This window comes from Vipera berus, assembly GCF_964194415.1.
Source record: "Vipera berus genome assembly, chromosome: 1".
In the NCBI taxonomy this organism is placed as follows: domain Eukaryota; kingdom Metazoa; phylum Chordata; class Lepidosauria; order Squamata; family Viperidae; genus Vipera; species Vipera berus.
The window spans coordinates 252637804-252654452 of record NC_138202.1 but is presented as its reverse complement, the minus strand read 5'-3'; the positions used below and the strand labels follow the sequence as shown (position 1 = coordinate 252654452).

The 16649-nt window shown below is 37.1% G+C and overlaps 1 protein-coding gene and 1 long non-coding RNA gene across 2 annotated transcripts in view; one reads left to right on the top strand and one right to left on the bottom strand.

Annotated features, from left to right (window-relative positions):
- Positions 1–4432, bottom strand: part of PRDM1 (PR/SET domain 1) — a 31075-nt gene extending 26643 nt beyond the window's left edge. Inside the window, exons 1-2 of the mRNA XM_081314218.1 lie at positions 4223–4432; positions 2275–2527 (exon numbers count right to left, since the gene is read on the bottom strand). Coding sequence (XP_081170344.1) covers positions 2275–2460 — 186 coding nt within the window. The 5' untranslated portion in view covers positions 2461–2527; positions 4223–4432. The remainder of the gene's footprint in view (positions 1–2274; positions 2528–4222) is intronic.
- Positions 4433–4692: 260 nt separating this feature from the next.
- On the top strand, positions 4693–12819 carry LOC308668143. Its single transcript, XR_014026451.1, has 3 exons — positions 4693–4795; positions 9693–9800; positions 12504–12819. It is a non-coding gene; the product is annotated as an uncharacterized lncRNA (long non-coding RNA).
- Positions 12820–16649: the final 3830 nt, after the last annotated feature.

Genomic DNA, 16649 nt, shown 5'->3' with positions numbered 1-16649 from the left:
AAAAACTATTTGTCCACATTGAAAAAAAAGAAAAGAAAATACTATATCATGAATGTCCATAGATAAATGATACATCTTTGAACATTAAAAACTAAAGTTGCTTTAAGATGCCCATACACTTACTAATGGAAACTGTATAATGAAAAACAGCTCCATAAAGTAATCCCCAACAAAGGTCAACCATATGACATGTCTTGCCTTTTCAATAAAAGGTGGAGTTCCAGGATTAGTAAAGCAATGAGAAATAAACAAAAACAACACACACACAGGTGCACGTACAAAACACAGGAGTATCTGTAGGCTCTAGGAATATTACTCTAAATACCGTTCCTTAATGACAGCATTAACATTTCATAAGCATATTTTTCTCCATAAAAACAGCTCACTTCTTGCACCATTCTATGTGATCATGTCTGAGTAATCTATCTCTGAAAAATAGCAAGGCCTCTGTCTGCCAAAAGCTACAAGCTCAAGCACACATGTAAGATGCAGTTCCTTTAATTTTTTGCATACAATACTTTGCGGTATGTCATAAAATCAAGTTTAACAATCAATACAATATGCTACGAGAGGAAATGTGTTCTCATCGCCTCTGTGTTTGTGAATCGATGTAAACAGTTCAAGATCTAGAACACAGGAGATGTTTGGATTCTGAACTCAAGTTCCCTCCCCTCTGCCACCAAAATGTTCATAAACTCTAAGACCAATTAACATGACATTCTATCAAATCACTACCACAGAGCTGATATAATAATTACAAAATCTAAATTTAAGTCAGCATACTATGAACAACATATATTGTATCCTAAATGGGATATGGGACTGGGTGCAATAGTGCAATTTCTCTCTCTCTCTCTCTCTCTCTCTCTCTCTCTCTCTCTCTCTCTCTCTCTCTCTCTCTCTCTCTCTCTCTCTCTCTCTCTCTCTCTCTTTTTACATAGCAAAGGAGAGTAGAATGAAAAACAAGTGAAGGATACTGTCTGTTGATAACCTCTGTAAAGATTCATGGAATTACATTTTATGAGATACAACTACAAATCTTGCAGTTTCTTAAACTACTATTCAATACGATGGTTTAAAAATGATTGACAAATATATTGTTTGTCAACCTGTAGCAAGGCAGTTTTTTTCCAGACTGCTTGTAATAAAACAAGAAAATTAAGACTGCAAAAATGGTTTATCATTGGATATTAGCTAGTTGCTTCTTCACATTTCATTTTCAGGCCAATCAGCTAAAGGCTGAATATATTAGTCGAAGAATTAAAACTTATTGCCTAATTTAAGGGCCCAGTATATAAAGGGAATATTGAAATCTTCTGTTGCTCCAGTTCATCATTCATTCAGTTCAGAGAACAGCACCAAGAATAAAACCACAGAGATACTGTAATAGGCTGCTACCCAAGTTTTCTGAATAATGTTAATAAATTACAATTTATATATCAGTTCAAGTTTTGGTCCTGTTTTTGAATACAAGAATTTCTATTCTGTTTGTTTTAAGAAGAATCTTTTTAATAACTAGAAAGGAATGAATGTACACCCTTCCCTGAGCTCTGTGGTCAGTTTATTTAGCCACAGTAGCAACACAGGTTATAGCTGTTCCACCACAAGTCACAGGAGAGGGACAAAAAAAATGATGGGCTGGCCCTACCATTATTAGCCAGCTGAACATCACGCCTAAGTATAATAGCTACTCTATATGAAGGAATAAACAGGCAACCAGTTGCTCATCTAGGCTGATTTTTTTTCTCTGCCCTTCTGAAACAACAACAAAGAATGCACCCACTCCAGAGACATGGACTAAAATATACCTGTATGTCCAGCTACCAACAAAGTTCCTGTCCTAGATAAACAAGTCATTTAAACACAGCGTATTTAAATGATTTCACTGATCTGACATAATTTTATTGTTTCAGAACAAAAGAGTCACTTATAAGCCATGCATATCCTGTATTTTACAGATACGTTGCTTTAGAACTATACAAAACTAACTCTCAACTGGTCAGGGATACAAGTTTGAAATTGTCACTAGTCAGCTAAACCACATCTTACACACAAATTCCATATATACATCAGCACAATACAGGTCAGGAAGTGTTTCTTCTTTCTGATGCAGTAAAACAGGAATGATACCATGATATTAAAAGGGAGACTTTCTTCAAGCCTTTTCTATGCTTTAAGAAAAGGAAAATTGGTCATGCCTATTTCAAAAACAAAAACAGAAATCAAAAGGGCATTTCAGGTTGTTGTAATCATTCTTGGTAAACTTGTTCTTACCTCTTTGCAATTTCCCGCATATTTGAAAATCAAGTTCCTTGGCAAAGATGATTCGGCCTGAGTTATGGTGCAACCTTCTGCAGAACTGGGTTCTGTGGGATGATCATTTACAATGTAGGTACACTTGTCTTCAAATTCAGCTTCTGTCCATAGAGTCATATCAGCATCCTTCATGTCCATTTTCATTATCAATATTGTCCTTTTTCCTCTGTCCCTTGGAATTCACAATATATGGGCTACACTGTGCGGCAGCCTGGAAAATATATATATATATATATATGTATATATACATACACATTTGTCATTCTCTTTTCAGTACTGCTGGCAAATAGATCTCAATGGCTACCTGGGGACACACGGAGGACATGAGCAGGACAGCTGAAAGTTGCACTGGGGGGCTGACTTCCCTGACACACCATGTTCAATAGCTAGAGGTAGTGGGGAAAAAAGAGAAACCCTCCACATCTCTTTCAGATTGTTTCTTTATAATCAGAATGGGGGGGATGGTGATCTGAAAGCAAAAAACTTGTGCGCAACACAGCTTGTTGGAAAAGTGCACTAGGAAAGTGTCACAAACAAGGAAAGGAAGAGGAAGGAGTTGTTTGCTGTCTGCGTCTCAAAGAGCTAAAAATGGAAAGTGCATGCTGGAAGAGCGGAACCTGGCTTGCTTTTTCCAAATGAGGAAGACTGAACTTTCCCACAACTTCCAACATGCGAACAACTTTTAAAAACAACACACCCCCCCCTCCCTACCGTATATTCACTTCCTCTTTTCCTCTGGTATGGAAAACTGAGGAAGGCTGCATCCTGTTGCTATCCCTCCAGAAACAATCCAAAATAACTAGAAATACTACTCCATTTAGCATATTCTTACATATTCCAAAAAGCGTGTAAAACAAAAGTGAACTACACTGAAAATAGTTCATGGCTTACAAGATGAATCACAATGCTTCTATTTCCAATAGTGGCTACACAGTGACAAAATTCAGAGACAAGGTATGGTCTTTCATCTAGATTCCTTATCCATGGGGCAGGTACAAAAGGCCTGTTTGAATATCATCGTTGCAAAAAGTATTATTTGTCCTTTCTTTAGAAAAGAGTATCACACTTTAAACACAGGAGAGTAGTATTCTTATAGAAATATGAACAGATTTGTAATAGTACAATTGTAACATTTAGCTTTACAACTACCCCTGTTGTAGAAGTAGCAAACTAATTTGCATATTAAAAATAAGTTAACTTACCGTTCTGTTTCCCCCAAGTAAAAAGACAATGAATTAGACCAGGGGTCCCCAACCCCTGGTCCGTGGACCAGTACCAGCAACTGGTCCGCTCAAGCAAGCAAAGCCCCATCCGTGGGATACAGGCAGCACACAAAACCACGCACCCTCCGGTCCATGGAAAAAGCTCTCTCCATGGAACCGGTCCCTGGTGCCCAAAAGGTTGGGGACTTCTGAATTAGACTATAGCTTTTCCATAACAAAAACCTGAAGCTCCAGAATTATACTACTAATCCTCTGGACTGAGATCAAGTAGGTCATATTCCCAATACAAAGAAATATTTTGAAAAAGTTTCAAAAAAAACAACACCAAAGCCTGCTTAATTTTGTATTTTCTCACAGAATTCAACTCTGGCAGGTTTATTAGTTCTTCCGATAAATGCTGATGGGACGGATTCCAGAGACTTTAGCACCATGTGAAAAAAAGCTTCACACTTTACACACTAGGAGAGCGAAGTAATAGTGAAACTCAACTGACAGTTGCTAGCAGCAGTGAAAGAATTAATCATCATAAAAAGAGAGATCCCTTGAACTTTAAGGCACCTTAGAAAGAGCACTTTCAAGAAAGAAAGAAAAAACACGATTGCCGTTGTCAACGTGCTTCTTGCTGCGTTTCGTTCAAAAAAAAAACACAGCCCTCTCAAGCGATCTGAAAAAAAGTTGCTTACCAAGGTACAGTCCACAAATACTTCCAGCTGGCAGCCTGGCGTTTCAGGTAAGTCTCACACATATCTAAAGAGTAAACATTTCCCCTGCCTTCCACTTGGCCCGTGGAAGTAAGACTGACTCATGCCTGGAGATTTAACTCTTGTTGTTTGGGCCGGCCTCTCTCAATCACGAGTTCTCTCTCCCTGTCACAGGTGTTGCTGTTCTTAGGCTTCAACTTCTTTGAAAGACGGGAGGGCTGAGTCTTTCAGTCTCTGCTGGCGAAACAGACTCTTCCTTTCTCCTCCCTGCTACAAGTTTCCAATGAGCCAGTCATTTCTGATTTACTCACACTCAGAGCTGTCAAGAGCAGGGGTGGGGCTATACCTGCAAGTCACCCAGAGTTATCCAATGAAACTAAAGTCAGAAGGAATTTTTTCCTTTCTGAAAATCACAGCCACGCAGATTTTCCAATTAACACGTAAGCGGATTAATAGGCTGGTGGCACTGGAATTATCTTCCGAGGGGAAGGGGAAATATTTGAGGGTGAAAAATAATATAATGAGGAACTAGAAACCCAGTATGAAGAATTAGAGGTAAAACAGAACATTATTTCTCTTATTTCCTTACTTCTATTTCTAGATTAAACTTTCCAGGAACATCAAAAAACCAATCAAATTTCTGGTGATGACTTTATAACAGATATACAACAGAGCAAAAAAAAAGTGTTGTTATGCAGTTTGATCTGTCATAAGCTTTTAAAGTAAAAATAACATCCAAATTTTCTGTACAACATACATATTATCCCACCCACCCACCCCTCTTTTTTTTACATCTTTTTATAAAGATTAACAGGACTTTTACTCAAGGGAAAGTGAGCGCAAGACTGCAGCCTTACCTTTGTACTATTTTAAAATAGCATCAGTTAAAGAAGAAACAACACAGCTTTGCCCTGCAGGTGTTTTTGTAGAGAGTAGTTCAAATGCTAACGTAGTCCAGAAAGAAAATCTGCATTATTAAAATTTGTAATAGACACAATCACTTAAAGAGCAGCGTGTCACTAATGAAATAAGCATTTGTGTGTAATAATTACACAGGCATGTGTTCTTGCCATTTCTTTTCCTTCTTTCCATATTAATGTACTGCCTTGAAGGAAGGACATCCTGTGATGATGGCATACAATGTCCTGTTTGTCTATTATGAAGTACATTAGACCTCGCATTCCTATTTCTCATTACCAAACAAACCAGATGCCTAACTTCCTTTAGTGGTCCTGGCCCTTCAATGTGGAATCCTTCAGCTCACAACAATTGCGAGGTCGCATAGCTCCATGCACAGTCACACATAGTATCAAAAATACCAAGTCAGTTCAACAAAGGACAAGTCTCCCACTTTTCCTTTTTACCTCGCATCTTCAGACATGTTTATTTTACTGGGCCTTTCCTCTTGCGTAGGAAGGAACCTGTTTTGACTTGTTTTAAAAATACAAGTGAGTGTATATGTGAGGATTTTTATTATTTGGAGAGCCAATCTCTGATTTTGTTCTAACATACAGGTCATACCACAGATTTCTGAAGTTCTTGAGGTTGTGAAGATGAACAGGATTATTTGTTTGTCTAGATGACACAGTACAGAGAGTAGATTTTATTTGTGTAAAGACCTCTAACATATTCTAATCAAATATTCACAGATCACTGGGCATTACTAAGACATAGTGTCAGACAAGTACCTGATAAGTCAACAAAAGAATTGACAGAGTTTATGCAAATTGTGGAATATGCAATAGGAACAAACATTCAAAACAAAAAAAATTATTGATTTTGATAATTGATGATGAATCAGAAGATTGCTACATACTCAGTATTTTGTACTCAAATATAAAACTGTGGCTTCTGTATATGAGATAACTTGCGCCTTACTACCTTCCTGTAACTACGGGTAGTCCTTGACTTACAACAGTTTATTTAGTGACTGTTCAAAGTTACCAGAGCACTGAAAAAACTGACTTATGACCATTTTTCACACTTATGACCATTGCAGCATCCCCATGATCAGGTGATTTATATTTGGATGCTTGACAACTGGCTCACATTTATGACGGTTGCAGTGTCCTGGGGTCATGTGATGACCTTTTGCAACCTTCTGACAAGCAAAGTCAATGGGAAAGCCAGATTCACTTAACAACCACGTTACTAACTTCACAAGTGCAGTGATACAGTTAACAAATGTAAAGTCATAAAATAGGGCAAAACTCCCCTCACTTAACAAATTTCTCACTTAGCAACATAAATTTTGGGCTCAATTGTGTTTGTAAGTTGAGGACTACCTGTACTTCAAAGTCTGTGAATGTGGGAAAACTGGATAAACCAAACAGAAGCTACAGATAAACTCTTCACAGTACCATAATAAAATATAATAGTCAATATGGTTGTCTGATTCTAATCTTGTGAAACAGCACAAACAAGGGGGGTTATTTCTGCATACAGCTCTACTAACAGGTATAGATCATGTATGGCCAATATGACTTCCAATGGAAGCATTACAGATCTCAGTGGCACAGTATAATCTGAAGCTGCTTTGGTGTAGGAAGCAGCTCTGCTTCCTAGCCCACACATGCTCCTTCTAACATGAATATTTAATATTTAATATTCAGATGCTCTTCGTTCAGCAACCACACAAATGGTTCTGGCAACTTCGTTGTTAAATAAAGCAGCCGTTTAGTGAAAATCATGCAACTGCAACTGTGCTTACAATTTTACCTTAGCTTTTCTTTGCTTCTTGCTACTTCCTTCAGCTGAACTGGGGTTCTTTCTCTTTCTCTTTGGTGTAGGGTAAATAAGCAAATAAAAATAAAAATGGGTTACATGTGGTTGCCATTAATCTGTGCGTCGATGTTTAATTCAGAATTTGCAGGATGGATTCCAAAGAGAAATGCCGGGACTCTAATGAATCTTGAAAAAGATTCCTTAAGAAATTGTCCCTGAATATACTTAGTGTCAGAAGGAGATGATCCCAAACAGCTGGGTGAGCCCAAATGGCAGGAAAGGTTTCAAATCATGACAAAAATGGGGAAAAGGGCAAACCCTTACAGCTCTTTTCCTCCAGCCCTTTGGAATGCTCATCCCAGCATTAAAGAAAATTTAGATGCTGCAAAAAAGGACATGGTGGCTTTAAGAACTGTGACACATGGTGACTGTTCTAAAGGCAATTAATTATTCTAATCAGGGCTAGCATTTTCCTTAGCGATATTGGATACCATGAAAAACAGCGTAATTAATAAACAAAATTATTCCATTTGCTTGCTGCCTTGATTGGGAAAGCAACTCCAAATGAGATACATAAAAAAGATTAAAAAACAGTAAAAAAAATAATAAATCGTAAACTTTCTGCACATTGGGAAAATAAAACAAGACCTAGTAATTCATAATTTCCCCCCTAATAATACCTATTTGCTACATTTTGACAGGCAGGCTCTCTATGCCTCTCTCCTCAATTAGAGACTGCCACCTACATGGGACATGGAAACAGGCCTTTTCAGTTGCAGTTCTCCTCTAGAATAGGAGGATATTCAAATGGCTTCCTTCTAGTTTTGGGGAAAAAAAAGTGAAAACTTGGTTATTCCATCAAGCCTTGGTGGTTGAGCAGTTGGGACTACTCTTTTCAGATAATGAATTAGTTTGATGGAGCAATTCATAAGCCCTCTAAATAAATGAAATTGATCAGTCCCCAGAATGGATCACAATCTACTACTTTGCCTGAGGGCCTATTTAAAGAGTCAGGTTGTTGCAAAAGCATAACAGAGGCAGGGCCACATGGGCTTGTGTGTGGTGGTGGAATGCTGGCCTATAAGGCAGGTGTAGTAATAGAGAATTTTATTTCCTAAGTCCCACAAAATGACATTTCTTTACAAAAGGCACCTCCAACAAATCAATTTTGCCAGATCTTACTGAATAGACAGAAGTACAGTAGCTGGGGAGCTGGTTTCATCAGTATCCAGATCCTAATTTTATGAAAGTCTTTATATGGAACAATTAAATACCTTCAATACTTGAATTGTTTCCAGAAGTAACTCAGTAAAAATAGTCCTCATTTAACAACACTAACTGGGATAAGAAACTCCATCATTGAGCAATATGGTAGTATGTTGAAAAACCATGTGACTACACTACTTAGTGACAATAGTTCTGGCAGTCCTGGTTGCTGTGGTTAAACAAGGACCACCAGGGTTGTTAAGCAAGGACTTCACATGGCAACTTCCTGCTGACTTCCCCATTGACTTTGCTTGTGAAAAGCTGGCAAGGAAGGTCACAAATTGTGATCAGGTGACTCTGGGATGTTGCAACAGCCATAAATTCAAGATCCAGTTCTAACTACTATTCAGACTCTCCTAAATTTTAACAGTTGCTGAACAAGTGATCATTAAATGAGGACCACTTGTATTTTGAATTGTGTCCATAACTGGTAACCAGTGCAACCTGCAGAATAAAGGAATTACACATGCAAAATGAGTATCATAAGTACTTACACTACTGCATTTTGGACCAGCTACAAATTCTGATTGCCTAGGAGTAGCCCAATATAGAGCACACTGCAGTAGTCCAAATTGGGAGGAAGTGTCTAAAGCATGGATGACTGCAAGAATGGCTAACTGATCCAAGAAGATTCTCAGATGGTGCACAGATGCATCTGGGAAAGGCCAACCTGGCTATGGTTGCTACTTCTCACAGAGCAGGAGCCAAGTATCCAGGAGGACCTTCAAATTATATGCCATTACTATTTAGGAGAGTGCAGTCCTACCCAGAACGAAAAATGATAAGTCCAAGAAAGCAGAAAGTATTTAAATACAGAGCAACTCAGTCTTGCTAGGGTTGAACGTGGCCCCTGCAAACCTTAATTAATGGATCAATGAATCCATAATTATTCTGTTTTGTACGAGGAATTTTATCCCTCAAGTCCCAAAATGATTTGAGTGCCCTCCTACCACACATTTTGACTTCTATAGGTAGTAAACTGCTGTTTGTGTTCGACAGCAAAATATATTGAGCTAGGCCTAGTTCTAATAATATTTATCCAAAATAGGTTACTACTTTATAAAGTCTTATTCAACATGGTATATAATGTAGAATATATTACAATGTATTACATATGTACAGAGTCATAATATGTGTATCGAATTATGAAAAGAAATAAGACACATTTGTACTGTTTATATATCAAGATACCGTTTGACTTCTTGGGTGTTCCAAGCAATTTGTCATTCCTGCCTCCCCCCCATATTAATATTTAGAAATGTATTATTTGGCTGGCAGTTTGTTGTTTTTACACAGAGTTCACTCATTCCATCTGGAATTTGCAAACTCAGTGGTGCTCATTTCAGAAAACACACTTTTTAGCCATATTTTTATTGTTCCTTTTCTGTTCAGAGAAAACCTCAATTACATTATTAGTCAGCATTTCTCAGACAAGACCTTCTCTCTCTCTCTCTCTCTCCAGCAGCAAACCATGAATGTCTCAACCTGTGCTGATGTCAGAAACTCCGTCTTCACCCTCACCCACTTCACATCCTTTGAAGCTGTCATCTCACGCCACTGAGGCTCAGCAGTAAGTGAATGTTACTCCGGCTTCAAAAAGTCTTTCCTCTCCTGCATGCCTCTGCTTGAACGCTATTTTTTTTCCCCCAAAAGAGAAAGCCGGCAGAACAGTGCAATGGTTGTGAGAAACTGACTTCAACAGATGATATTGAAAATGCTACAGGGGCATTAATGTAGATTAGAAACTAAAGCAGGCTGTTTTTCTTCTTCTTCATATTCTCCTGTTCTTTATACAAACAAGGCTACCGGTAGGCACAAATTGACCATATCAACAGAAAGAAGAAAACCTTTTGTTTCCCAGTTCTCTGAAGACCTGGTTCTGGCTCTATACTGTACTTTCTAAGTATGATCTAACTGTAGTCGTCTTTTATATTTAAAGAAACAAACCTTATGAAGGGAAAATGTTTTATTAATTACTAAAAATCTGAGAAGGCTTTTTGCTAGTATAAAAGGCTTTTTCTCAGTATAAAATTGGCAGAGAAAAGGAGTATATAAGGGAAGATGAAGCTATTCAAATTTTTCTTATGCAATATTGCCTCTGAAAAATTCTACAAATTTTACCCTGTGGATTCCAAGGTAAATCTGGGGTTATCAATAATCTTGATAACATAAATCCTCCAAAATACTTTCAATGTGTTAAATTCTCTCTAGAATAAAAATAAACATAAATTTAAAATTGGCCCCAAATTCATTAAAAGCTTTAAAGTTTTAAAAGCTCTAAAACTTTGGTAAGCTCCTAGCTAGAAGGCTTCTCAATTATTTTCTAAACATTTATTAAAAGTAGATATCCTTCAGTGTAGCTGGACTCCCTATGTTTACATCAATCTACACAATTTCCTTGGCTGAAAAATAGATTTGGTTTGGTATTAAATTGTTCCAGGATATTTTTTTCAACTTTCCAGTTTAGCATGGAGTTCTGGATTTCGTAATGATCTCCCCTCCAAATATTAATTAGATCCAAGCCTTCTATGCTTTTTTCAATTGGCCAAGATTTTCTAGAGACTTTCATCTTTACTTACAGAGCATAGTAGATTATTAAATTGCCTACCCTTAAAATTGGAACAGTAAGTGCAAATGTATCAGCAAGATCTAGATCTCACGGTATTAATGTTATGCTTGCTGTTTTTAAATTTAATTCAATAAGGTCTTTATGCCATATTTAATGCCATTGCTATGTACTGAAGCTTGAGCATCCATTCTTCATGTGTAAATTGACTTCTATCCATATTCTTATGGTTTTTAAATATCTGATGTTAGAAGAGGTTAGATATTAGGGAAACATGAACTAGAAATGCCAACATGCATACATCTATTCAGAAATTTTGCTGAGTTCAATATCTGCTGATACACCAATGGATGTAACATTCCAGTCTAATCAAAAAAGATAAATAATTCATTATTTTAGATGGCCCTGGTTGGTGATCATTTGCTCTTAAAACACTTATGTTACCTAACAGAATCAGGTGTGTGAAGGTTTCTTTTTACTTCACCAAAATTTAACTCTCTTTGGTGTAGTGCTAAGGGCTGGCATTCAAATTTGCTTTTTTATATGTATTAAACCATCAGCTTATAAATAAAAGTTCCGATCTTTTTAATGTATCTGAAGATGTACTACTAACTGTCTTATCTGGTCTAAATTATGTATAAGTCCCACTTTGAAGGAGATGAGTGGTCCAGAAATGTGAAAAACAAACAAATAAAATATATGAAGCTAAAATCCTTTCCAGGATGATTTGAGGAACTGATTTCTGCAAAGGAAGCTAAAATAGTTTCTAACAGTTTTTCATTAACACCATTAATGACAAATTCTACTTCTAATAGTCCGCAGCACAAGGCAAGCAACATTCTGAGTATAACTTAATGGCACTTTTAATTAATTGATTTTCTGGATTTTGCATTAAATTTAGAATGTGTGAAAAAAGAAGTTGAAATTTCTCAGACCTAGAAATAAATTGGTGGTTGAAGAGAAGTGACTGTATTATATTTAGAGAAAAATATGAGGTAATCTTGAGAGAAAAATAAAGGGTGACCTTGACAGGAAGGTTTATTGCAGTCCCCTTTTCTTGTTTTCAGAGCGCAGGCATGCCTCTTGAAAATTATCAAAACAGTTTCCAAACTGAATTACAAACAGAATCCAAACTGAATTCTACTTTACATGTTGCTTGGTCTAAAACGCGATTATTAACTTAAAACCAAATGAAACTTATCTAAGCTACACATCCTTCCCTTTACATTTACATTATAGGTAAATTATCTGCCATTTTGGGGGTATCCTCACTTGTAACCTATCAGGGATGCTCATATTCTTTTCCAGTTACAGAAACTGCAAGTCTAAAGAGTCCTCTAGTCTCCTTAAATAACTCACACCTTCTTCTCTTTTCTGAACCATATAAAAATAACCATGAAATCTTTACAAAACAATGAGGGCCCAGAGATTCCTCCTCCCCACTCTTACAACTATGCATCCTGACTTTATCAACAGGCTGTATCAACAAGCTATTGTTTCCCAACAGGGTTTATGGAAGAAGGTGGTTAATGTTCAAATAGGTTTTTCTCGGTTCCACTCAAGGGATATCAGCTGCTGACAGAAAGTACCCTAGAGTTGTTGTTTTTTTACTGCTTCCTTAGGAATACAATAAATCAAAGAACAGCATGGACCTGACTTGGAAACACCTGAAGCTAAAACTGGTTTGTTCTTTTCTTTTATTTCCAGAATCAGTAACTTTTGAAGAAAGACCAAGCTTCATGAAAGTGATAATCCCACAATGGAGAGTCCATTAAAGGTATTAAAGCATTGGCAGCAGCCTGATGGACAAGAGAAGCTCTGTCCTGACAATAGACAATTAAAGCTGATAAAACTGAACTACTTGTTGCTGTTCTAATTCCATGTAATTATGTGCTCCTTGTCCCTGCCTCCTGTACATAGGGATGAGCCATGCTTCTTTAATCTTCAAAGTACCTGACCTAGTTCCTCTTGTGGTCTTTTCAGGACCTGTTTTATTCCCATCTGGATCTATTTTCTCCTTCTCTTTCTCTGAACCATTATGGAAAATTAGTATAAAGGCAAAAAAAGAGAAAGCATCAAAATGCAATTTGTTGGCCAACGTTTCTGGAGCTCCAAACAATAAACAATGATCAGCAAGCTGCAGTTTATCAAATTCAATTGTTATAATTTTTTTTATTGTTAAATTACTCAATACTCAAAAAGTCAAGCGATACTCTATGAGAAGTCAAATTATTATATGAAAAGAGGATGCTAAAATGGTATGGTATGGTATGCCTCACGAACATCGTTGCACACATAGACAGATGCATACACTTGGAGCAATCTCATTCTCCTTCAGAGTCTCACTGCATTTCAGAGAAAGCTACGTAAGTTTGAATATATGATTTTTTTTTCTGATAAGCCATATGGACTGGAATACCAAATACATCCATGTTGGTTATTTTCCATCACACAGTACTTTTCTTTTAAAAATAATTCAACTGAAGTAGTTCTTGAGTTTTTTATGGGCAATTCAGCAAATCAAAACCTGTGGAACTACTTACATATAGCTTTTACAAGAGCAGTAACTATTTACATCTGTTTATATACAGAAAGGGGGGAGGAGAATATCCGTGTATACTAGATGCATAACAGAATATTTAATCCTCTTTTTGATTAATAATTACAGAATATTTGAGTTAGAGGCAGAGGAAAACAGAAAATATTATTGTAGCAATGCTTTCTGCTAGGAAGAAAACTATCAAATTATGTGTAAGCATGTTACTACTGCAAATTTCACACCAGGGTCATTCTCCTACTTGTTAGAATTGCAATATGGCTTTTATACTCTATTATGACAGTATATTATGACAAATCAGAATAATCCTTTATTTTTAGGCATTTGTAATTTCATACCATGTATTTGTGATATTTTCACTTTTTTTTAGATCAGGAACTCTAAAACACTCATGGACTTCTTTACTTAGAACTAGCCACTAAATTGAGCAGACTAAATGATTTATTTGATCTCCAGTTAAACTTTCCCTCGTGTTGTTTGCTTGTTTCCTGAGTCAGACTGCCTGTCTGATAGGGACCAACATTTCTAATGTTCCACTAATTTCCCATTTGTTTCAAGTGCTGCTTTTTAAAACAGTTTACTTAGAATCTCATTTGAGATCCTACATTTTTACAGTTCCAATTTTTCCTGCATAATATAGCTTTTCAATTCCCTTCCCAACTAGGTACTGCGATGTAACACATACAAAGTATTTTTTTTTAAAGGGAGACTGCCGATAAGGATTCTGTAAATGACAACTCATCCTGTATTTCAGCATATTGAGCTACCACATGCTTCGCAATGAGCAGAGAGAACAGCTTGCTATAAAGAATGCCCTCAATCTGTTGTTTTCATTTAGGACAACAATTGGGCTTTGCAAAGAAAAGACCAAGGCAATTCATACTAAATTGGACCTGCCAACTGCAAGTTGGAATATTGCAAATAATTTACTTTCCATGATAAAAGCCAAAACAAACAGCACCCAGCAGGGGCCCAGCTGATAAAACTGTGTCAAAACTCAAACCATTTGTCAAAGGGGAAGGAAAAGGAGTGAGTTAAAAGATGGACTCGGGAAACAGAATTATCTGGTGCAAGACATTAACTAGTGTAAATACCGGCAATGGAGAGGGTGGAGTAAACATATTTACTCAGCAATATCTTGAAGTACCCCAAGAAAAATCATTCATGAAACTGTCTTGTCTGTGTCACCCTTACATTCATTTGCCACAGCACAGCAGTATTTTCTCTCCACTGCATATAATCGTTGTATCCCTTTAAATGCACTGAAAACTTTGAGCTATAGACATACGGCACAGAAAAAGACTGATTAAGCAAAAATAATTTTTTTTTCATTTTTATCTCCAGATAACAGAATCTTCCAGTCATAAACATACAATAGAACTACCACAAATTTTAACCTGATGATCACATCAGAAGAAAATATTTTAATAGTATCTTAAACAATGCAAAGCTACCTAGTCTTATATAATGACCGGCTATGAATTTATTAGTATAAAATCAAATAGAAAATACAGGTTGTTTTTTTAAAATGCTTTTATGCTTGCAAACATATCCATTTTAGTAAGTTACCTATATCGTCTACAATAAACAGTGGGCTATCAAAATAATTGAAAGACATAAAAGCATTTTAGCTCCTTAAAGCAAGTGACAGCAAAACATGTCAGAATCATGCTTAAAGTACATATGCAAAGACAATTATTTAATGCATAAAATGTAAGATGTTTAAATGTTTAAATGTTTTACATGTTTAAATGTTTAGCAGTACCTTTGATTAGCCATAGAGGATAGGCTTCCAGTCTTCATTCACAGACCATTAGTTTTTAGTCCCTAGGTGTATCTTCCATAACTCTCCACACACCATGAGCCTGCCCCCAACACACACTTGGGCATACAAGAACACACAACACACATACTTTCTACTTCTCACTCCAACTCTCATCTAACTCTGCCTACAAAGTGACTTGGATTTTAGAATTTCTCCCTGGAGAGTCCCCTCCTCCCTCCCCTTGCCTTCCACTCCTCCCCTTCTGTAATTAGGCTTAACAGGAGCAATTAACAAAATCAACTCTGCTTAGGTTGGTGGTGGGTGATAATTCCGGCTGACCTTTGAAAAATAAGCAAAAAAAAAAAGGAAAATTAAGACATTATTCACTACCACCATCTGATTTAATCTTTTACTATCTGAACAAGGTAACATTCAAGCACAAGTTTGTTTTTTAAATCTTTCACCATTAAAAATTTGATCAACTTCTGACACTTCATTTTTAGTTAATATAAAAAGATTCGGTTGTGAGATTAAATGGCAATTACGTTTAATATTAAACAAAATGTAATGGCAAGTACATTTAATTTTAAAAAAAACAACATCAAAGAAAATATTCACACTGCATCATTCTTGCAAATATTACGGTTAGATTAATTTATACAAATGTGTTGGAACTACTCTCTCAGAGACAGTTCCACAGCTGGAGTTGGGATCGCATTTCATCATTCTAGACTGATTTGCAATTTGAGGGTCCTTCTTGACTTGAACTATTTTCTGATGAGTGGGTGGCAGCTGTGGCCTGGAGTGTCTTTGCACAAGTTCATCTTGTGCACCAGTTGTACCTCTTCCTCAACCAGAAAACCCTTCAGACAGTTACTCGTGCCCTGGCCACCTCACAACTGGATTACTACAATGCACTCTGCAGTGGGCTTGCTTTGAAGACTATTCAGAAGCTATAGGTGATAAAAAATGCAGCAGTGCAAGCAGTAAAGGGCACCTCCTATAATGCATCAGCACTGTTACACAAACTTTATAGCTACTGGGCTCCAGGTACATTTAAAGATACGGGTCATTACCTGCAAATCCCTTTATGGCAGGGGTCTTCAAACTCGGCCCTTTTATGACTCATGGACTTCAACTCCCAGAATTCCTCAGCCAGCATGCCTGGCTGAGAAATTCTGGGAGTTGAAGTCCATGAGTCATAAAAGGGCCGAGTTTGAAGACCTCTGCTTTATGGCATAGGGCCTGGATAGCTGAGGGACTGCCCATCTCCAACTGTTTCTGCCTGCCTAGTACATTCTGGCAGAATGGGTACGCTCCCGGCTCTTTCCATTAAATGCTGTTATATTATGGGACTGGGAAAGTGCCTTCTCTGTAGTGGCCCCCTACCTTCTGGAACGGCATCCCTCCAAATTATAGGATGGTACCTGCCCTCCTTGGGTTCTGGAAAGCACCGAAGATCTGACTTTGATTGGTAATGAAGCTGTGGTTGATGTGTTAGGCTTGATTTGACTTGTTATAGTTAGTTTTA